A 24575-nucleotide genomic window follows, 5' to 3' on the forward strand; every position below is an offset into this window, starting at 1 on the left:
TGACAGGCTAGTTACAATGCCAGGCCTGTTTCCGATACTTTGGGAGAAATACGGGCGTTATGTGTTGAGTGTCAATTTGAGTTAGTTTTATTTAGGTCTAGAAATAGAAAGGCTTTGCCTCGCTCCCAGGGTGCACACAACAAAGGTTAGACCCTTCCCATACGCTGAGTTTACTTTAGCTGTAAATTATATGCTGCGATAGAGGAGCATGGCATTTCTTCTGTGAGTGAAGTACTGCCAAATTGGGTTGTAGAGAAGAAATGGCTCTTTAATCTTTTCCTTAGTATTTGTCATGGATCAAATTCTTCCACCTTCTTGCAGTGCACGGTGCCTTACTCCTAAGAGCAACCCTACTGCGGGATATGGTATTACTGACTTTGAGGGAGGTTTGTCAACTCTCACCGTGTTTTAATCACGGGGGTGGGACTGAGTCAAAAGTTCTGCACAGATTTTAACTTGCGTCTTCTCCATAGTGAAAGGTGCTTTGGATGGTAACTGGAGTCAGAGATAGGGATCAGTACCTGCCCACAGAACTAGATTGAGAAGTTTGGCAAGTTCTGGTATTTGACATTCAGCATGTGGTTTTCTGTGGAGCGATGTTTAATTAACAGTACCTTGGGCCTTTCTGAATAAAATTACAAAAGACTTTTCAGTCATAGTTTGTCTCTCAACCAGTCTTGGAATAGGCTTGTTTCATAACTGAAGAACTGTGCCAATTTCAGATTATTTCTGCTAACATACTGGGATTGTCATGACCATGCAATGTAATATAAAGGCATATTGGTAATTGGGAATATGAGGAAGCAGAAATGAGTTTTGCGATGGTTACTGTACCCATGATTTAAAATAGAGATGAACAAAGAGTTCATGACTGATGATTCTGTTTGAAATCAATCAGATCAACCACCAATTTGTACGTAATTGATTTTCTACTAAAATAATTGCACAAGACAGCTTTCTGCAAGTGGAGAGTCTAGTATACAGATTTTTAAGGTCCTGCTTCTTTTCACTAACATTATGTCCTTCTGGGGACAAACATTTGGGAAATTACTGTAATTGTGATAAGAACTCCATTTCCCATATGAAGTACAGAAAATGAGCAGCCACACAGGACTGTATAATTACATTTTACCTAACCCCTCCCAAGAAAATCTTTCACTCAGACGGTATGAGATTGTTTATTTGATACATCAGTGTTAAAATCATACAAACACACATGGAAGAAAATTAGGAATTAAATTATGTCTTCTCTTTGAGTCCCATTAGGGGAGCTGAAGGGAGCAAAGAGAGGACAAAGTAATGTGAACTCAGTGTGAAGGAATGTAGCTAATGCTCCTTATCTGACCTCATGCTGAGACACAGCACCAGTGCGGAGCAGTTCTTCTATGGCATCATCCTCATACCCCAGCATGCCCTTCAGTATCTCCACGGTATGCTGTCCAACAAGCGGAGGTGGTTTGGGATGTGATACAGCAAATTCACTGTATCTGACACTTGGTCCTGTAAAAAAAAGCAGACAGGAGGGAAATTATTTTCAAAAGCTACTGCCCATATTAATATTTAAGCGTCTATGTCAGTTTAAAGGCAGTCTTATCACAGTCCTTATCACAGAAATGTTATATTCTGGAATGATACACTAAAAAAATTCCAGTTCAGAATAATGTACCAATAAACCAGTTTTAAGTAGTTCACCCAAATGCAGAATTGCTGAATATTTGTTAAGAAAGTCTTCCCCTCGTTCCCAGTGGTAGGTATGTCAGGGTGCTTCTAGTCATACTATATCATAGGTCTACCCCTCTCTGCTAGCTGAACGACAATGCCCAGCCCACACAACGGGATATGGTGCAGAAATTCCAACACTCTGTCTACAACAGGAGGCAGCACAACCATAAGAATGCAACGAAATGTCATGTTAATGCACTGTTATGGATGTCAGAGCAGTGCACTGGATGATGGGAAGCACCATCTCCAGTCAGCAATGGCTCAAGTACCTCTGCAGCGTGCTCCATTATCTTGCAGTGATGTAGAATTCGCATCATGCGCAGCAAAGATATTTCCAGCTTGTTTTACATTTTCTATCAAAAATATAGGTAGCAGCAGCCCTAAGAAACACAGCAATGGTTTATTTACTCTAGCAAGACTAGTTTCAGAAGTGGAAATCACTTAGGAAAGCTGGGAACAATATGAAGACATTTATGTCTATTGCAGGTGGTCAGATCTTACTTTTTAGCAATCCTCTGTAGTGAAATGAACAGAGATTTCAGTATAGTTCCTTGCAGACTAGTAGCTATACCATTACTGTCAGTCTCAGAAGAGAGAATGAGCCACAAATTTACTCTGGGCTCAAAACTCAGGTAAACAGTGTATGTATAGAAAGACTAACTGTTTTATAGAGAAACAGAGGACAATAATTTCCCAAACTCTCAGCTGAAAACTTGAATACAAAATTCAAGATCCTTTGATGCTTTGGACAATTGGCAAAAGGATTTCTCTATTCATAGTTATGGTCTTTATTATATCATCAAAAAGAATTTACAGAAAAAGTTATATGTAGTTATGTCTTTATGGGCAAGGATCAGGGACCAAGGCAACAAAGGGAACCCTGTGGTTGGTGTCTACTACAGACCACCTGATCAAGTGGAGTTCAGTGAAGAAGGCTTTTTACTTCAGCTACAGGAGACATTCTGCTCAAAGGCTCTCATCCTGCTGGGGGACTTCAACCACCCCAACATCTGCTGGAAAAGTAGCACAGCGAGCTGTACGCAATCCAGGAGACTCCTGGAGTGCATGGAGGATAACGTCCTGTGCAGGTAATAGACAGCCCTACTAGAGGGGATGCCAAACTGGACCTGTTGGTCACCAACGCAAGTGAGTTAATTGGTGACATCAAGATTGCAGGCAGCCTGGGCTGCAGTGATGGATCATGCACTGGTGGAGTTCAGTCCTGAGAGGTATGGGTCAGGCGAAGAGTAAAGTCAGGACCCTGAATTTTAGGAAAGCAAACTTCCAGCTCTTCAGGGAGTTCAATAGGTCCTCCTCTCAGGGACAAAGGAGCAGAACAGAGCTGTCAGATCTGTAAAGCTGCTTTCCAGAGAGCACAAGAGCTCTCAATCCCCAGGTGTAAGAAATGAGGTAAGGAAGGCAAGAGACCAGCATGGCTGAATGGAGACCTGCTGGTCAAACTAAAGGGCAAGAAGGAAATGCACAGGCAGTGGGAGCACAGACAGGTGTCCTGGGATAAGTACAGGGACACTGCCAGGTTGTATAGGGATGAAGTCAGGAGGGCCAAGACGTGGATGGAACTGAACTTGGCAAGGGATGCAGAGAATAATAAGAAGGGCTTCTACAGGTATGTCAGACAGAAAAGGAAGGTCAAAGAAAGAGTACTCCCACTTGATGAGCAAGACTGACAGACAGGTAACAACAGACGAGTAGAAGACTGAGCTACTCTATGACTTCTTTGCCTCACTCTTCACTGGCAGTCTCCCTTCCCACACCTCTTGAGAGGATGGACTGCAAGACAGGTACTGGAGGAGCAAAGTCCTGCCCACTGTAAGAGAAGATCAGGTTTGAGACCACCTGAGGAACCCGAACAGGCACAAGTCTATGGGACCTGACGAGATGCATCCCAGAGCCCTGAGGGAACTAGCTAAGGTAGTTGCCAAGCCACTCCCCATGATATTTGGAAAGTCCTGGCAGTCAGGTGAAGTTCCTGGAGACTGGAAAAAGGGAAATATTGCACCCATTTTAAAAAAAGGTAGCAAGGAGGACCCTGGGAACTACTGACCCATCAGCGTCAGTTCTGTGCCTGGGAAGATCATGGAACAGATCCTCCTAGAAGCTATGCTAAGGCGCATGGAGGACAGGGAGGTGATTCGAGACAGCCAGCATGGCTTCACCAAGGGCAAGGCCTGCCTGACCAACCTAGCAGCCTTCTATGATGGAGTGACCACATTGGTGGACAAGGGAAGAGCTACTAATGTCATCTATCTGGACTTCTGTAAGGCCTTTGACACGGTCCCCCACAACATCCTTCTCTCTAAATCAGAGAGAGATGAATTTGATGGGTGAACTCTTGGGTGGATGAGGAATTAGTTGGATGGTCGCATCCAGAGCATAGTGGTCAACAGCTCAATGTCCACATGGAGATCGGTGATGAGTGGTGCTCCTCAGGGGTCCATACTGGGACCAATACTCTTTAATATCTTCATCAAAGACAGAGACAGTGGAATCAAGGACACCCTCAGCAAGTTTGCAAATGACACCAAGCTGAGTGGTACGGTTGACACACCCGAGGCATGGGATGCCACCCAGAGGGACCTGGACAAGCTTGAGGAATGGGCCCATGTGAACCTCATGAGGTTCAACAAGGCCAACTGCAGGGTCCTGCACCTGGTTGGGGCAACCCCCAGTTGCAACCCCAGTATCAGTACAAGCTGGGGGATGAAGGGATTGAGAGCAGTCCTTGGAGGGACTTGGAGGTATTGGTGGATGAAAAGCTGGACATGAGCCGTCAATGTGCACTTGCAGCCCAGAAGGCCAGCCATATCCTGGGCTGCATCTAAAGCAGCGTGGCCAGCAGGTCTAGGGAGGTGATTCTGCCCCTGTGCTCCACTCTGGTGAGATCCTAGCTGGAGTACTGCATCCAGCTCTGGAACTGTCAGCACAGGAAAGACACGGACCTGTTGGAGAGGGTCCAGAGGAGGGCCACAGAAATGATCAGAGGGATGGAACACCTCTCGTACAAGGATGGGCTGAGAGACTTGGGGTTGTTCAGCCTGGCAAGGAGAAGGCTCCAGGGACACCTTATTGCAGCCTTCCAATACTTAAAGGGGCTTATGAGAAAGATGGGGACAGACTTTGTAGCAGGGCCTGCTGCAATAGGACAAGGGGTAACGGTTTTAAACTGAAAGAGGGCAGATTTAGACTGGATATAAGGAAGACATTTTTGACAATGAGGGTGGTGAAACACTGGCACAGGTTGCCCAGAGAGGTGGTAGATGCTCCATCCCTGGCAACATTCAAGGTCAGGTTGGATGGGGCTCTGAGCAACCAGATCTAGTGGAAGATGTCCCTGCTCATTGCAGGGGCATTGGACTAGATGACCTTAAATGGTCCCTTTCAACCCAAAGATTCTATGACACTACAGCTTTACATAGAAATGCAAAGAAATACATCAGGCATCTTAATAGGCAGAACTGTGTTTGACTTCTTTCTGAAAGAATAGGATATCAACCAGCAAGGGTAATGAACTACAGCAAGAACTCATCTGATAGGGAAGTTCACTACTTGAGTTACTACTTATTTGAGGATAGGTGTTGACAAAGGTCATGCAGCATGCCAAAATATGCCATTTTTTCAACAGTCTTCATCAACTGTGATCAAATGGTTAATCAGTAAAGGTATCCACCTCCAAGGGGGGCAAAATAAGATAAAGGATGCTTAGAAAAACAAATTTTTTCAAGCCAATTTGGTACATTCATGATGAATATGCTCCTGGAAGAGGTCAGGAATGATTCCTCTGTTTAAAAAGGAAAGGAGACTTAATGGGGAAACTATGGATCAAATTATTTAAATTTAAGTTCCATTAAATACCGGAGCAAATAATCACACTGAAAGTGAACTCAGGAGATGAGTAACAGCCAGCATGTATATAGTAAGAACAAATAGTTTATGCTTAATCTCTTACCTTTCTAAGAGGAGAAGGGCTGGAGGTGCGATACATCTCATCTAACTTTAGATGCCAATAGCCTAGATATAAATGTTTAGTTGCTTAGACTCCCTTTGGAGTCACTGCAGATGAAAAGACACACCCAGAGTGTAGTTCTTCTACGACACTGGTAAATTACTAAACCTGTCTAGATTAATTGTGATCACCTATGTTTCTTCATAAAGGAGAGGGTAGACAATGCCTTAGATGCAAACCTCTATCACTCAGACATCTAAAGTCAGGTGAGATGACCCTCCTACCACTACGATGCCAGATCAAGATTTGACTTTGAGAAAGAAAATTCTCTGCTATTTTCCATAATCTCACCAAAGAATCATAGAGTCATAGAATACGAGGTTGGAAGGGACCTCAAGGATCATTTTGTCCAACCTTTCTTGGCAAAAGCAGTCTAGACAAGATGGCCCAGGCACCCTATCCAGCTGAAACTTAAGTGTCCAATGCTGGGGAGTCCACCACTTCCCTGGGGAGATTATTCCAATGGCTGATTGTTCTCACTGTGAAAAATTTTCTTCCTGTGTCCAATCGGAGTATCCAAGGAGTAACTTGTACCCATTACCCCTCGCCTTTTCCATGTGACTCCTTGTAAAAAGGGAGTCTCCATCTTCTTTGTAGCCATCCTTTAAATACTGGAACATGGTGATAAGGTCTCCCCTAAGCCTTCTTTTCTGAAGGCTAAACAAACCCAGTTCTCTCGCCCTTTCCTCATATGCCAGGCTTCCCAGTCCATTGATCATCTTTGTGACCCTTCTCTGGACCTTCTCCCTGTCCACATCATTTTTTGCATAGTGGAGACCAGAACTGGACAGAGTATTCCAGGTGTGGCCTGACAAGTGCTGAGTAGAGTGGGATGACGGCTTCTTTATCTCTGCTGGTGATACCCTTGTTGATGCAAATCCCGCATCCTGTTGGCTTTCTTTACCACAGCCGCACACTGTTCACTCATATTGAGCTTGTTGTCAACTAGGACCACCAGACTCCCTTCCACAGAGCTGCTCCACAGCTGGGTGGATCCCAGCCTGTGCTGTACTCCTGGATTATGTTTTCCCAGGTGCAAGACATTACATTTGTCTTTGTTGAACTTCATAAGGTGCTTGTAAGCCCAGTCTTCCACCCTAATGGATCTCCCTTCCGAAATGTTCACTTCCCCACTCAGTTTGGTATCATTGGCAAAGCTCATCAGGGTACACTTGATCCCATCATCCAGATCACTTATGAAGATATGAAAAGAAACATGCTCTAGGTAAATCCAAAGCCAGGTGCACTACTGAGAGGGTAATCATATTTGGCGAATTGCTACCTTGGATCTTCTAAAACAGAAGAATGTTTCAAGTGAGCTACAGAGCAATCTGTCCAGAATAAAGCACTAATTGGTATATTTTTATTTGGTTGGCTGATGGAACTTGGATCATACCTGCTCAGGTTTCTCAGGACTTCAAGCTAAAACTGACTGTGAAGCACATTTCAGAATGACATGGCTATGCTAGAGGAATGAGCTGATAAAACAGAGTGAAATTCAGTGATGTCAAGGGGAAGGAACTACATTTAATTGTATAAATACAGGGCAGGGGACAAACAACAAGGTAGGAATAGCTAGGAGTTTTTCTAGATCACAAAGTGAAGATGAGTCAACAACATCATGCTGTTGCAAAAAAGGGAAGCATCATACAGGGATGTACCAACAAGAGAGAAGCCTGCAGGACACATGAAATAAACTTTTTGCTCTAGTTAGAGTTGGCAGGTCACAGATGGAGCGGTGTCTGGTGCGGGGCCACCACTGCACAGCCATTTGGAACACCTGAAGAGGTTCTACAGGACAGCAACTGAAATGATCAGAGAAAACATGACAAACTGAACAAAGTGGACATAAAAAGAAGAGCCAAGGGAAAAAATTCTTCAAAACTGTCTTCAAAAAATGTAAAAAAACCAACCCACCTACAACCCCCGCCCCAAATCCAGGTAACCTTTCAGCAAGGAGGAGATAAATCCTTTTTCATGTCCATGATGAACAAGAAGTAATTGATTTAAATTGCAACAAAGGAAACTGCAGCTAGGTACTAGAAAATAAACTTTTATAATGGCAAGGGTAGCAAAATGCTGAAACAGGCCATGCAAGGAGGCTGTGGAGTTCTTTAGGAATCAATCAGGTCTTTAGGAACAAGAATTTTTCTAGCATAGCTGATCCTATGGCTGTTCCCTGGGGCTTTCTGGTGGATTAGATGATCTCTCACAGTCCCTTTCACCCACTAATATTCATGAAAGCTAAGAAACAGCTCACATCAGGGATAACTTTTCTATTTACTTATTCCTCTAATTCTGCTCTGAACACAGTGCAATTTTCAGAGGAAATCTCAAGTGCGAGATCAGTACATTTCAAAGGGACAGGTGACATCACTAGGCAATATTTGTATTAATTCCTCTTCCTAGGGGTGACTGAGGGCTGAACTGGCACTAGTGCAAGCCACAGGAATGATCCATCTGTGCCAACTGAAATGCTTCTGAAGATAATTTCAGAGCAAATACGCCCCTTAGAGATTTATTAGTCTAGAAATTCAGTATAGCCACAAAACCATTAGGCAATTTCTATTAAAAATATAATAATATATAGATTTAAAGTAATCTTATTTCATATGTGTGTATCAGAGAACTCTTTATACCGAGAAATTGTCAAACCCTCAGAGGAACTAGTTTAGTAGCTATACACTTTTCACTTGCTTGTGCAAATTTTTGCTAATATAAAAACTGTGTGTCTCAAATTCTGGGAGTTTTTGCAGTGGTATCAAAAGACACAGAATAAAACCTCTAATGAGAGAAAAACAAAATTGACATTAAGTGTACAACAGGCATAGAATGCTACACACTTCCCAAAGAAATTAATCTTACAAACTAGAGCATGCTAGAAAATTGCACAGCAATTATAAAACCAGTGTCTTCCTTGAGCTTTTATTGTTTGATGCATAATTCATCATGCTACTTTTCACTTTGATAGAGTTATAAAGTTATCTACATTCATTCAAAGGAGCTACTTGCTAATGATCCATCATTAACGATTCTCTGTTCTTTCCTTGTGTAACTTCTACTTGGCTTCTGTGTCAATTAGGAGGGTGCAAAGCTTGCCAGTCAGGCTTCAGCAATCCCACGCTCCTACCGAACAACGCTCCCAGAGAGCAACCAGCAGAATGCTATGCAAATGCTAATTAAACACAACTGCCTTATGAGAAAACCATCCCTTGAGGCAGGGAGAGGTGAACTGCTTTAATTAAGGTCAGAAACATTTGCATGTGGGTGAGTTACAGGGAGCCTTGCAGATGAAAACAGGCCTTTGCTGGGGTAGAAGCAGGGTTACTGGTTGGAGGAGGTGAGACAGCAGTCACCTGTGCATCCTGCCTGTAAGCAGGACACTATACTCAATTCAGCCATGAAGTTAAAGAGACACAAATGGTCACCTGAAAAAAGTAATGAAGATATGAGTGGTAGCTGTGATTTACCTTTGTCCTGTTAAATTAAAAGGAGCCTGTTTTCCTTTTTTTTTTTTTTTTTTAATTAACATTGCCAGTAGCCCAAAGAGCTCTTTCACCACATTTAAATTCTAGGCTAATCTTCTTTTATTATTATTATCACTTTGACTTTGGCACATTACTGAAATACATGCTGTGCACACCGCATAACGTACAAGAATTAATAGTGCAACAATAAGTCAAAATTGTATCTGTTGCAACCACAATGACAACTGTACCAAGATATCTTGAAGACTTCCCTGCTACTTGAACTCAGCATTATCATAATGAAATCTATTTCTTTGGTGCCTATCTACTATAGTATTGCTAGGCATCAAACTGAGCTACTAAGTTAAGACATACTAAACGCATTAAAGCAAAAGACAAAAATGAGAAAAAGAGTCACTGAAACAGGTCCACAGGAAGGGCCCTGCAAGAATGAAATGCCTTTGAACACTCACTCTAAACAGGTGAAACATGTGGCAGTCTTTGCAATGTCACTGGGCATTGCTGAGATTTGGGGCTGCAGAGGCAAAATCAGTTTTCCTCTAGAAGTAGCAGAAATTAAAGTTGAATTTGAACAATATTAAAGGTGCAAAGCACAGTGTATAAAAGTGGATAAAGGTAATAATCTTTGCTTTGTCCTGACAAATAGCAGTCCTGCAGCATTGTGCAACAGTCACCAGATAACACTTTTTCTACAGCACAGGTTAGAGCATATTGAAGCAATCTAACTCTCAGACTATGTAGAGGGAATCAGGCCTGGGGACAGCCAAGCTGAGGGAAAAGTCATGATTATTTGTTGTTATTCAAGTGGGACACGGAAAAGAAAGGGGAAGTTTGAGCTAATGCATGTGTATACATTCTGCCTGCAACATATGATCTACAATCGCAAAAAAGAGCAATGAGAAATGCAAGACCACTCCTTAGTTAGTCCTACTGCAGCTCACAGTGTAGTTTATATACATGTAGGAATCACACGAAAACAAACCATACACTTGTGCCTCTTCCAATAACATGGTCTTGCTACATAACAATTTTGCAATTCCAATGAATTAACAGTCAACAGTGATGGCCCAGATCCAATGCATTTGCACCCAGATCGCATATACACTACAGGTCAAGTGTTTGGAGCATGTAATCAGCTGGTTATGAAACTGGTCTAAAGGAGGACCAGCAGAAAACAAGCAATGACTTTTAAGGCAGTGAAAGGAAAACAACACAGGGTAAGTGAGCAAGAGGGGCTTCATTGCTGCCATGGAGGACATTTGGGCATTAGAAGTGATGTTGAGTGTCTGGTCTCTTCTGTTTGGTCCCAGCCATGACTTCTGTCAGTTTGTAATTGACAGCTGAGAAGATGGGGTGCCTGAGCACACAATACAGCCCAGCCCAGCTTGGCTACACTGCCTTTACACCAGGCTTCTTCCCCTTGATGAAACACAAAGTACAGACAAAAAAGCTCATTAAAAAGTCCTGCTAGTATGAGTAGCGCACACAAGTTTCAAGGAAATCTCCAAAATGAATGATCCGCTCCATCTTAACTGTGGAACTCCCACATTTTTCTATTTCTTACCACAGATTTTAAAGTTTGGGAGCTTGGGGGCCTTTTCACGAATCTATTTAATTGCTGGGAAAAATTCTTTCCTTTTGAATTACATTAGAGCTGGTGATTTACCTTTTCAGAACAACTTGTAGCAGATTTGGAAAAAAGCAATTAAGGAGATAATATTCAAAGACTTGCTCCTCCTTCCCTCACTGCAGCTTCCATTTCCTCCCCCACTTACAGCACAGCCACACAAAGTGTTCACTTGGCATCCAGCACAGCTGAGAGAGTGGAAAACTTTGGCAGGATGAGTAGTAATGAGTAACTGAGAGTGGAGAGCATGGACAAACTTTTTCAGTTGGTAATAAAAAAGTAAACCTTATTCTAGGTGCCATACAAACAGAGACACAAATAAAACAGGAAATAGTAGTAAACAGTAAAATCAGTAGGGCAGTAAATATTATCAATACTAGAAATAGCTACAAGCCATCTGTTTACCTTTTCTTATTTGGCCAATGCTGACTGTCATGGGAGAGTTACGAGGACCATCCAACACCATTAAGAGTTGAGAATGTAAAAACTGAAGCATTGCGAGAGGAATGAGTTGATAGGCAGAGCATAAGCATAGTTTGTGTGTGATAGCCATAGACGGATGTCTAAAAATCAGGCCATTTTTAAACCCACACTTAGGCATTCAAGGCATCCATTACATAATTCTTAAAACCCTTTGCCAAGTACCTTTATAAAAATACTTTCTTACCTGAAGCTGCGTATATAGAAATGCATTAAAAAACATTTTATGTATTTGCTATCAACCAACATCCTGGATATAATCAGTGTAAATACCACTCAACATTTATATAACGCTTTACATTTTCGAAGTGTCACCATACTAACTATACTTAATTAATCTTGCATGACTGCTGGAAGGAAGTCATTTATCAGTCACTCTGGTTGCATATTTGAGAGTAATCCTGCATAATTACACCATTCAAATAATGCAATTTTGCAAGAGGACTCTTGGCACCAAAAAGCTTAAGAAAGTTGCAGTAAGGTGGTGTCTACTGCTTCCCACATGTATCACCTCACAACACTGAAAATTTGGCCTAACCTTTTGTACAGACTTACGTGGTCCCACTCCTTCCCAAAACCCCCAAAGACCTTAAGAGAAGATTCAAAGAAAGACAGGAAGGAAGATGGCTAGTAAGAATACCCAGAGGTAGCAATTTTAAAGAACCGTAAATTCCCTAGGTAATAATCTGTAGCTCTATTTCCTAAGGAAACAAATTTACGTGTCTGTGCTGTCTTTCTAATCATCTGTTTGTCTGCCTTGTCCCCGCCACACACAGTAACTTCTGAACCTGTCAATCTTGACAAAAGTGTAGAAATCCCAAGGAAAATTAAGTTCTTACCAATATTGTGAAAATTGGCAACTGCTGAAGGACAGACACCCAAATTACTGCCCTGATGACATTAAAAAAACCAATGAACTCAGCTGTTATATATTCTGTTTGGCTGCAAATGGCTCACCAGGAAGTACACACATAGCTTTGTAAGAGTCACTGAGCACATACTGCCTGTCACTCAGGAGACAAGCCATAAAGTACATAAGGAAAGTTCAGGTTATCATAAGGATTACATCTAGGGTTTATAAAGGATGTAAGTCTGAAGGAAAACAATATTTAGTTCCAGTGTTCATGGTACAACTTTTTCTAGGCATCTTTTTTACAGTACTGCAGAAGGTGTATTCAGGCTGTGCAAGCCCCAGGCAAGGGAGTTAGAGACTTACAGTTTAACATCAATTGCTCTTGCAGGAAGGAGCTGAAGAACTAGACAGCAAGGAAGAGTAACTGGGAGAAGCCCTGCAAAAGTCTAAAAGGAAAAACCTACAGAGGCAAGCCTAAACTACTGAAAATCCAAGCTAAAAATGTAATTTGTCTCAAGTCATAATCTAATCAATACAAAACTCGATATATATCCCACCACAGGATGCGGGTTAACCACAGGATGTATACCTAATGCAGAAATTACAGGGTGAGGCTGAAAGGCTTGTGCTACACAGGTGGTCAGACTATATGATCATAATGGTTATTTCTAGACATAAAACATGAATTTCTGAAATGCCCATACGCAAAACTGTTTCCACACAACAGGGCTGGGGTCAACATTGCCTACCTGAACCTCCTCTGATACGTAGGAGGTCAAGACACGTATTGTTTCATGTAGACATCTTTACTGTAAATCCAAAGGCCTTAATTACTTTTTCTTAAGGAGAGTAATTAGTGAGAAGTGTGCTCCTAATATGGAACAAGAAAAATCAAAATGCTACCTGAAATGAGCCTCTTGTAAGGACAGAGACTCGCCTAGTTGCAACACACTCACATGATCCTGGAAGCTGAATCATGCCCCCAGCTGTGCAGGAAGGCAAGCAGCTCCTTGGGGCACTCCCACTGAGCCTGGTGAAAACTATTTCCAAGTCCCATGCCTTGTGGTTAGTGTGACTCTGCATGCTGGAATAAGACATGCCATCCAACCCAGAAAGCTTCTGTATCTCCTCACTACACCATTTTGTCCTTTCCTATGCCCTGTCTCCAGCTATAGGTTAGCTAGGCTCTTCAGAGACCCCAAAAGTAATCCTCTTGGCCAGCTGTGCATCATCAGAGTGGGAGCAGATGAGCTCTTCCTTGCAGATGAGCTCTTCCATCCTCTTTAGGCAACCAGCTGAAGCCTGGATACCTGAAGCTGATTAGTCTCTGAATTCACAGATGCAAGGCAATGCATACTGAAGAACATACACAGCCTGATCCTAAGGCTGGGTCTAATTTTCTCTCTAATCTCTTATTTGCTAAAGCAGCACTTTTTCAGCATAGGAGGCTTTACGCTTTTTCCAAACAACAGGTAAAAATAACTAAACATTAAAAACCTTCTTTTGGGCCTTCTTTTAACACAAATTTGAAAGAATGTTCAAATCATTCTCCTAAGCAACTTTTGAAGATGCATTTATTGCTCCCAAACACCCTGACAAGGTTCACAAGTCTGATCTTCCAGCTCCTAGGGAACATTTTTCTGTGGTCTGTCCTTGAAGTCTTTGTCTAGTTATTTCTGTACCCTTCTGTAAGCGTGGACATCAGAACAGGGCACAGATTATTGCACAGAAGAAACAGCATTTTTCTATGCCCCCTTTTTATACCTCTAAAGAGCGGACCAGCTCTTTTCAGTACACCTTGTAATGGGAATTTATGTTAAGATGATTATTTGTGATCACTCCAGTCATGCTTCTCTAAGTCTCTTTTCAAAATCAGAGGTGTCTCTTCCACAGGTCTACCTGGCTTTCCTGTCTGATGGTATTAAAACCCACTGTTAACAACTCCTTTGGCAGCAATAGCTGGTAGCCAGAATAGAAAGTGAGTTGGGTGGCAAATGGTTCATGACAGAAGTAGTCTAATCACATTGCTTTGCTTTAGCTCCCTAACCTCACCACAACCCATTTATATATTAGTACAGATGATTTATTCATTTATTTAGAATGATTAATGTCTTATGACATCCATCTTAGCCTGTTAAGAAAAAGAAACTGAGAAATTAAAGCCTTCTTCACTCCACCTGTAGCAGAACTATGTTCAATCACTTCTTAAGACTTCTACATTGACTAATTTTTCCTCAACAATCCCTTGTTTTGGTCAAAGAATTAAGTCTCAAAAGGGCTGTATTGTTATAAAAAGGCTAAGATCAGATATTGAGTTAGATGTCAAATCATGTGTCTGTCGTGCTGTATGCATATTGCCACTCACATTTATTCTACACATCTTTAGACTGTTCCTCTCTGGCCACAATACACAGGCATATAAACCTTCACATTTGCAAAATTCAACAGTGGGTCGATACTTTCTTGACTGGTTAGTGACCCACACCAAGCAAGTATCTGCTGAGTGAGTATTAAAATAATGGAAAAAGCCATCAGCGGCAGCACAGCCAAGGAAATTCAGGTGGTTGAAATTCTTCAGCGCAGACAGCAGCCAGGTAACTCTATGTTTGAGCACCATGGAAATATTTGGAACTCGATTCTCAAGCAAGGCATCTGTGATTAAGTAGGGCTGAGCACTATGCACAGCCTGATCATTCTTCCAAAAGCTCTCCCACTCCACCCTCCATTTACTTCTGCTGTCCCTTGTGCGGCAGAACGAGGCCAGTTCCAGTGCACAGGGACTTTCCCTGGCAAAGGAAGATGGGAAGGGATTTGATACTTTGTTTTGGATTACTTGAAGAACTGCAAATTACATTTTTAGCTCTTTTTGGGTAAGGTGCCCAGACTCCTTGAGGCATAGTCTACTAAAAATGCTGGCTGAGTTTCGAAAAGCACTGTGCAATCTGGGACAACTCTGTTTTTGAGTGTCATACTTGAGACATCTTTAAAGGGGCCCAGTTTCCAGAAAAAGCTGAGGACATCTGAAAATCTTTCTCTTTCAGGATGTCTCAATTTGACTGCAGAGACATCTGGTATTCAAAGTAGACAAGAAGAACGAATATCCCTTCACTGAGCAGGGGAAAGTAAAACTCTAGACGTGTAACACCTTTTAGCATCTTCTTTTTCGTATTTTCTATTTAAAAGCAATCATCAGGTTAACCTTAAGGTCTTTAAAGGGAAACAGAGTGCTTAAATTGGAGTCTGTGAGTGGGACTAGAGAGAGGGCACGCTGCAGATTAGGCTGTTTTTTTCCACTGATTTGTAAGTGACAATTCGATCAATTCTGTCTCAGTGTGAAGGACTGGGAAGAGCTTTTTGGCTTTCCATTGTCTGCTGCCAGTGCCTGACATGTGATATTCACCTCATCGACTTGCAAATATCAAAGCAGTATGGGGCAGGAGAAACAGCCGTTTCAAACCAAGCACCCTTCAGTTTGGTTTTTGGTTGTGCGGGCGTGCTGATGTGAGTGTGGGTATGTCAGTTAAGTATAGGCTGGTTCTGTATCTAAGTTCTTGTGGTTTCTAACATTTGCCAGCCTTTACTCCGTCAGAAGGGATTTCAGTGTTGTGTTCTACCCTACAATGGGCAAGAGAGTCAGAAACCATCTCTCCTCACCCACAAAGACTAGAGTAGGATTAAGAAACAGAAATTTAAGAGTCAGACACACCCATGAAGAGGAATGAGGCAGAAGGTTAGGAAGCCATCCAAAGCGTGGTTGCCTATCCCCTTACTAAACTAAACTAAAACGTCTCCTTTTGCTCAAGAAGACAGCTGAAAAGCTGGGGAACAAAAATTAAAATCAGATTGAAACCAGCCATGCCTAAGCAATATCCCATCTTAAATGCGTGCAGATCAGTTTCATTAAAATATTTCCCCATTCTCTCTTTTTCCACCTCCTAATACTTTGGCTGTTTCCTTTAGCTCCCCTGTAAACTGCAAAGCAAAATGCTTTTACTGACATGGTTTGTAATTTTGAAGCCTTACTCTTAAGCAGCAGGTGCTTAGTTTTAATGGAATTTTTCCATCTCTGAATGTCTGGGAGCATCAGTAGCACCTCCCTCCTACACAGCCCCTCACCTTTGATCCTTTGCCATTTGTACTTGTGGGTTTTCATTTACTGTATTTCTTCTGCTTTCCGCAATCTGCTTTTTCACTGCAAGCCCTTCGACCTCTCCTCTCCTTTCTTTTACCTCATACGATTGGCAAGCGTTGTCTCCCAAAAATCCTTATAAAATATGAAGGGCCTTGCTGCCTCTGTCCTCGCTATCTCTGACCTCATTTTCAGCAGCGCTGCGTCTACTTTACACTGTACTGGCAATTTAAAAGGGCCTTAGAATAGTCGTAAGTATTTGCATCACGAGAATAATTATGTTTTAATTGCCAGAGGTCCTAGGGCTTCTCTGCATAAAAAAACTGGAATAAAAATAACATTTGGTTTTACTTCATACAATTAGTTATTTTGGAGCAAGTCTGTGTGTGGGCACTTTTGTTCCATACCAACAGTTTTTGTTTCCATTTAATTTTAGCTTTTTGCTTAATCTGATTTTAGTTAATTTTCTTTTATAATCTCCTATTTTGAGTTAATGTAAATGATTTTGTACAGGCATAATCTCAAGCAAAATCCAAGAGAAAAGCATCCACACTCAGTTTGCAATGACATATCTAAAACCGTGGATTAAAAGTAGTTGTGTCAATTCCAGTTTGTTTGTAGAAAAAATGAGATTCGCATCCTAACGTGAGAACTAGAGATGCCGTAGTAAGCAAATGCCTGCTTTGCCTTGGTGCTGGTAGATTGCCCCCAAACAGAACAATTCAACAAAGTCTAATCATCAGTTGTTTCTTGCATCCAGGAATGCATGTCCCTAGTTTAGGCTTTAGTTAGTCTTCCAAGTGTATTTGTATTGGGTTATTAAGGAACAGTTTCTTTTAATCTTCATTTGCCTTCCTATTGCTTATCAGATACACATGCATATCGGTATATAGCTCTTGCTCAAAAAGCAATGACATGCTGCAGAAATGACCAGAACCTTATTCCCTAATAACTTGACGCAAATTTGACTGAAGTCTGCCTTTTAAAATATGAATCCGCATTGAGCAGCAGTAAATCACAAGGGCTCACATAGCTTTCTCATAACTAACTTTTAATTGAGTTTTCCGTTCTTAACAAGGCAACCCAATTCCAGAAAGTCATACCAGCCACTTCCCTAATCCACAAAGCTCAGAGGCTATCTTCTGCACTGACAGCATGCAAAAATGTTTAATGCTAACACAAATACCTTCCATAGATTATTCTGATTCTCAGGCTGATTTCTAAGCCAGATGTTCTCTGCCTGATTCAATGTGCAGATTTCCATTTTAAAACACAGAATATTCCCTGGTTACCTGCCATATAACTAGATCTTACAGGTGTAGAGCATGTTTGTAATGCTTGTTCATCCACGTGCAGGAAAAAAAATCATGAAGTAAAATACTTTGTGTAGCTTTCCTGAATTCTAGTGTTTTCTCCCCAACTTTCAGATACTGTATCAGCTGAAGAATGCCAGGAATTACTTCATGCTTTATATATGTACCTGCTACAGATTATATTCATTAATTTGAAAGCCAGCTGCTATTTTGGCTTAAAGTAATCCTTGATGGTACAGTTTTTTAATTTAGATATAAGAAGAACTGCTTGCTATGACATACAAACATTTAAAACTACCTTGATTATAGATCTATTACTGCTTTGTTCTTTTTCACGTAAGTAGGGTAGCTAGCTTCCTGCTCCTCCTGGGACTTATTCTCTGTATAGCAATTTTGACACACAAATAACACCAAATACAAAAGAAAACCATGAAAATATAAGGAACTCATCAGAAGAAAGTAATAATCATTTAATAGTAAGGTCAACCATAGTACAGACTGCAGAGTTGGGAATCCAAACAGTTGGATTTGGCTCCTTGCTCTATCACCAATCAACCCTGTGATCACGTTCCCTTGACATACCCTTATATTTCCCATATAGTTTTGCTAGCCTTGCCTATTTAGATTATAAAATATTAAGGACTGGAGTTGTCTCTTACTATTTGTTTATACAGTGTCTGACACAACGGGCCCCACTTTGTATTGGAATGAAATACAAATAATAATTTTCTGATATCCTGTCTCCCAGAGCTGTTTCAGAGGAGTATGAACCACTGTCCCAAGTTATATCTGATAAATTGTGCATTACTCCGTTGTGGGAGAGATTTCTTTCTAATCCGAAATCCATCTGTCTTGCTGTGCTGCAAGTGATAGTTTCTGGGCAGAGAGCATACTAATTGCAGGATTAAACTCTTAGCTAACTCTTGGGTGGAAACTGTTTCCCATAATGTGGTAGAAAACACATGTTGGTTTCTGTCTGCAGATCCTTGAACATCGCAGCCCCAGTCTTGACTGGGTATTTAGGTTCTCTATTGAAGTATGTCTGTGCAATATAATTAAATTAAAATTAAATAATAACTAGCTATCAAAAAGTATTATTGAGATTTTAGTGGCTCCAGTACTGCTTAGCCTGGTTTAGTTGCTCTTTGAAGGCAGAGACAATTGTGCTGAACGTAATGAATTCTGCACCTTCTCCAAATAAGTAGCACACAAACTTAGAGCTGAAAAATGAACTGTGATTTTGGTTAACTGTTTTAAGATTTACAAACATACATAAGTTTGAAACGTTTTAAATCTAAAGTACATCTTTGTATATAACATTTCACTATAATATCTCTCATTTCTGTAGATGTGCACATTATTTATTATTTACTGAGGTGAATAACTGACATTATTGATGTGACAAAGACTCCATTGGCAAGCTGCAAGAAACAGCTGGCTCCCAGCATCTTTTCTTCCCATGGGTACGTAGAGGAGGCAGATACCAGACTGCCAGCCACAAATGTGGAGGAAATATTTCAGAAATTATTCTGCTTACATCTCATCTTCCGAGGGCTCTCCAGTCAAAAGCCATCTTGCTAACAAAATACTAAATTTCCCATATTGTTAAAATGTACTGAAAATGGCAGAGACAACCTCACTTTTCCAGAAAACCTAGATTGTTAGATGAAGTTACTTGTTATTTTAATCTAATTTTTATGGTTGTGGTTGCAGTGCAAACATGAGACATCGCAGGCAGTACCACCCAATCAAGAGCTCTCCGCTATGTTTTGCAATATTTGAACCAAATCCCTATGCCAGAAAGCATAGCAAACCTAAGAGTAAAGTTAGCTGGGTGAAGGGGGTGAATGGAGCAGGGTGAGATATGCAGTGTGCTGGGGGAATAGATACTTTTTAAGATCAGGAGTTCAGAAAAACAGATTTGGTTTGGGAAAACACAATTCTTCTAGAGCAGAAGCTTAGGATTCTAGAGCAGAAGCTAAGGATTTCCATCCTCCTACCACCTTCTAACTCATCTCTGCCCTTATCCTACAGTGGCCTAACCAACCTCCTGTTACCACAGCAAAGCCTGCCTTTCCCACTAAGCTATTTCCATATTTCTTTGCTTGGCACTACTCTCCGTTCTCCTTTACCAACTAATCATACCTGGGACAACCTTCACCCTTTCACAGAGACTAAAATAAAAGCAGAGAAACACCCATAGTGGCTCAGTCCACTAGACTGCTCTCTGACAATGGTCAAAAGTAGATGCTTTTGAAGGAATATGTAAATACAGCAGGAACATCCATTTCCCCACGATACTTTCCCAGCCTCTAACAATTCACCATCTAGCTCCAGCATCCCACCCTCCTCTTATGCATTCTCCCCTGTTCTTCCCAAATCCCTCTCCCTAGTCTCCCATTAACCAACGCCTACTCTAACATCCTGAGGATAATCACTACAAGGAACTTAATACACCATGAGATAATATATCCCATGTAGCCCAATTACTCATCAACCTTCAATGCTCTTTCTTGTTCCCAAAGCCCACAACTTCCCCACAGCACTTTCCATTGAACCCAAAGCCCTAATTCTCCCTCACTCCTTCTCCCACTCCTTCTCCAAAACCTTCTACTGACCTTAAATATTGAATACTCTCAATGCTTAATATTCTTCCCTACTCACATTTTTCCAGTTCCTTCATTAATCAGTGTACTCCCTCATCTATTTCTTACATAAGCTGACCAGTTGCACATTGTACAGTGAAAGCAATACTTGAGACAGAGAGAAAGATTAGCAAGCACTTCTGATGAAATAGAACATATTTGCTGAATTCTTCCTCTGGATTTGTTAGATCTCTGCAGCTGGGATTTATCGTTAATGATAAGCCAAGTAACCCCACTTTGCAGCATGCACTGCAACCAACATATTTTAAGCAGGTGTGGGAAAATTCAGCAAAGCACTAATGACTCCTAAAAGTGCTAGCAGAACCTGAATTCATGATGAAAGATGTAATGCCAATTTAACACATAGAGCAAATTTTTGTAGTTTCTGTGTCTGGGCTATCTAATCTTCTCAGCGGCCTACCACAAACAAAACTAAAAACAGATTCAGATTAAAAAAATAAATTAGGGTAGACTTACTTAATTTTATATTATTTAGAACTTTCAGTGGAACTACGTCATTTATGTACATGCAACAGCAATCTTAGGGTGCCCCAGACTTCTGTATTGGATATGAGAAACAGCCTTCCTCATCAGAGAAATCCAAATAGTGTGTTTTTGGGTGACTCAGAGGAAAGTCATGACCACGGCACCTTTATTCTTTCTCCTAGGTCAATGAACAGGAGTGGACTCTCATGTAAACACTAGATACTCAGCTTCTTATGTATGGCCCTACGACAGGTTAATCCAGGTGAGCATATGCTTCACTTCCATCTCTATTCCCAGCCAGCTTTGACTCATAATGTGACCACAGAGACATACAGCTATAGTTTTCACAAATGATGGAGTAGGATCTCAGGATGTTTTTACTTTTGGATGTGAGCTGCTTGTGGTAGCCCTCATTTAAAGAAAGTGCACTCTCTGAAGTTCAGCCTTTAACGTATCTTCAGCTGGGTAAGCAAAATCAAAAACCAAATCACATATCAACTTTTAAAAGTTCATCTTAGTATTTTTTGTGCTGTAGCTGTCCTCTTTTGTAAAGCCTTCTGAATCCTTTTGGAAATGTTATACAATGTCAGTCCAAATTCTATTAAAATAATGATGTCCTGCTTGGTTTATAGACACCGCATACATGGAGAACACACGTCTGCTTTATACGGTGTGCTTTCCGTGACATGTGGAAACTGCTGTTGAAATCAATGTCAAATGACAGCACGCAAATAATCCTTACATCTGTGTACAAGCAAACCCACAAGTTTCACAGAAGCTGCTCACATTGGATGTTTTTAGAGTGAGAAAGAAGAATAGAAAATCACAGTATTTCTCATTAGTTTTAATTAAAATAGTGGATGATTTCCTTATTCCCATTCATACTAAGGTATATTTTACAACTTGAACAGTTTTTAACAGGATTCACATCCCAGTTCTTAAATTAAGCTTTGACTCTCACTATCTGCCACATTTAATTAAAAAATCCTAAATAGTGCTGCTTTCAAATAAAGGATTTAGGACCACATTCAACAAATATTTAATCCTTTAAGCACAGTATAAAATCAATGAAAAGGATTGCAAAAAAGATTTAGGAACCAATGTATTTTGGTGAACCTGGGCTATCTTTAAGATTTTCTGAGCATTTTAGAAATAAGTCACTTTCTGAGAGGACACAAACTGGTAAACGGGGAAGCTATCAGTGATCACTTAAATCAGCTACCAGTGATCACTTAGATTCTTTCTTTTGTTATTTCTGGATAAAAATCACAATGAAGATACACAAATAATGTGCTATTTTCATTACAAGCTAGCACCAAGCTAACAATAACCTTCAGGGAGAAACTATAGCTACAGGAAAGCTACAGAAAAACTACAGAAAGGAAGGAAAAAGAAGGGGAAAGGAGAGAGCAACTGTGAATGTGGGAAAATAAAAGAAGAAAATGCTATTAAGCTTTTAGAAGAACTGCTTATGTTCATCCACATCTGAACCTTGATCCAGATATGTCAAAATCAATACCAATAATAGTACTATGATCATGTGGAAAAATTCTTTGACTGCACTATAACACTGTAGAATCGGAATGGGAATACATTGAAATCAGCCTCTTTCCAAGATTTGGGAATTTTAAATTAAGTGATAGAAACAGAGGAGGTCTGAGGTTTATTAGAAGACTGAACTGCAAGGTGTGATATTTCCCTTAAGTGCAAATCAAATACTGTCTGTGATATAGTAACATGCTCTTTAGAATTGTTAAAATAGAGGAAAAAAAGGGAAGAAAAACCCTACAGAATTGTAACACGTTGTGCATAAGAATGAGTAGTTGTAAAAAACAGTGTTTCTGATGTGATGAATTCTTAGTCTTGCACTGCCAGTATAACTGTGAGTATTTCACATTCATTAGTAGCATAAATTTCAGAGTTTGGAAAATAAATAAATTCCATACCAGAACATCTAGATTTCCATTTCAACCGCTTACATGCGGATGAGCATCCTATTTATACATGCAGGTATACTGATAATAGGTAGATGTATATGTACTTGCATTCACACAGTAAGATGTTTACAAGATACATATACTTACATAGCACACAGACAGTCACTTCTATTAATAAGACTGTGAGGTTTTCAGATGCTTACTGTCCATGTGGAGGATATAATTAACAAAAGTAGGCACATGGTGTCGGGTTGCTTCCTTTTAACAAAAGCCTGACCCTTATGAAATGACATCTTTGACATTGCCACTACAAATCTGATAGGGAAAAAACATTGGCATTCTAGCACTTTCACTAACTTGCTATACGGCTTTACATAAAGTAGTTACTCTGTGTGGTTGTGATGCAGCAAACCATTTCAGTGTGTGCTTAAATGACCCAGTCTCCTCAGCTGTAATACAGTGATAATGGTATTTGCTGACTTAACTCTTAGGATGTTGTGAAGACCTAAGTAATACTTGCATGGAGCACTGAAGTTGCAGAGCAGTAGCTACAGTGTTGTAACCACTATGAGTATTACACTTCCCTTAGAACAATGATGTTAAACCTTGAGATGCAGAGAACTGACTCATGGAGACCAGACATCAAGTCCAGGGGAAGAGGCAGTGAGAGACCACAGCCTGGAACATGCCATTGCTCCTCTGCAATGAGGAAAGGATGGCCCAGTGATGATTAGGTACTCCGGGACTGCAGCACATGAAAATCATTTATTGTGAACTTTGGGAAATTGTTCTTTGTCCCTGTGAAACAGGGATAATAGTGCTTAAGCAGTTCTCAAGATGTTAAGCTTTATGATTTTACCTATTGTGTTGATGCAATGGTAATAGACCCATTGAAGAATCTTAGGCAAATAGGAGCTGTATTTGCCAATTAAATTTGCAAAAAAAAAATTGAACATTGGTACAAATGAAAAGTGAAACTTACTTTTTAATTTCGTATAAGTTAAAGTAATTACTACTTGAGACAAAAATGAAACAGACTGCTAAAATTACTAAGGGCATATAGCAATACTAGCATGGACACTTCACTTCCTTCCTTATTTAAAAGAAAGAGAAAAGCAAGGCCACTTTTTCAACTTCTATGATATGGCCCCAGAAGGCATTAACCTCATCCTGTATAAACACACTTCTAAGAGAAAATGGGACTTTATTACCCATACCCACTGGAAGTGCTAAAATATTTAGACACAAGTGGAACTGCTATCTCTGTGATGATCTCTGCCTACTATCTACTTACTAGACCAGAACAGAGTCCTTGAAGAGATTTTATGCAAGTAGCCTACAACTGCTTTCAGATAGATATGACTTAAGAGCTTTGAGAAAAGGGTTTTAGCAATTCAGATCTCAATGGCAGTATTTTTTATTCCGACATACATGATGGACTCTGCCTTGAGGTGAAAAACAGATCGTGTTTATAAATGGTCTAATCATCATGTTTCAGTTACTACCTTTTTTAGCACAACTTATCGTCCTTGTCTCAGTTTCCTCTCAACATACAGATAATAGATCCTGAAAAGCATCAGATATTTTAAAGTCTTCCAAAGGACACCTTGTACAAAGGATGAGATACTGAAAGTAGAGAAAATGAGAGTCTGCCCTTAAGGCATTAATAACAAATGCTAAAACACCAACAGGAAAATTTTCCAAACTGGTTATGATTAGCTGTTCTAATTCCGTATACTGCTCCAAGGAATCTGAACACCGATTGAAACCAAGGATCTTCCTTTACACAAGGAGACATAAAACATAATCCCATTGGCTTTAAGGCAAGTAACTTCCAAGGGATTTGCTACAGCGATTTATTTGCAACAGGT

The 24575-nt window shown here is 40.6% G+C and overlaps 1 protein-coding gene across 1 annotated transcript in view; it reads right to left on the reverse strand.

The window, feature by feature from the left end:
• Window positions 1-1336: 1336 nt before the first annotated feature.
• The window catches only part of SUGCT (succinyl-CoA:glutarate-CoA transferase), a gene marked incomplete at its 3' end in the record, with an annotated part of 342799 nt that continues 319560 nt past the window's right edge, over window positions 1337-24575 (reverse strand). The window contains exon 13 of the mRNA XM_081996281.1: window positions 1337-1500. Within this exon, the coding sequence (XP_081852407.1) occupies window positions 1337-1500 (164 nt within the window). The remainder of the gene's footprint in view (window positions 1501-24575) is intronic.

Source organism: Phaethon aethereus (assembly GCF_964289735.1).
Source record: "Phaethon aethereus genome assembly, chromosome: 2".
NCBI classification, from domain to species: domain Eukaryota; kingdom Metazoa; phylum Chordata; class Aves; order Phaethontiformes; family Phaethontidae; genus Phaethon; species Phaethon aethereus.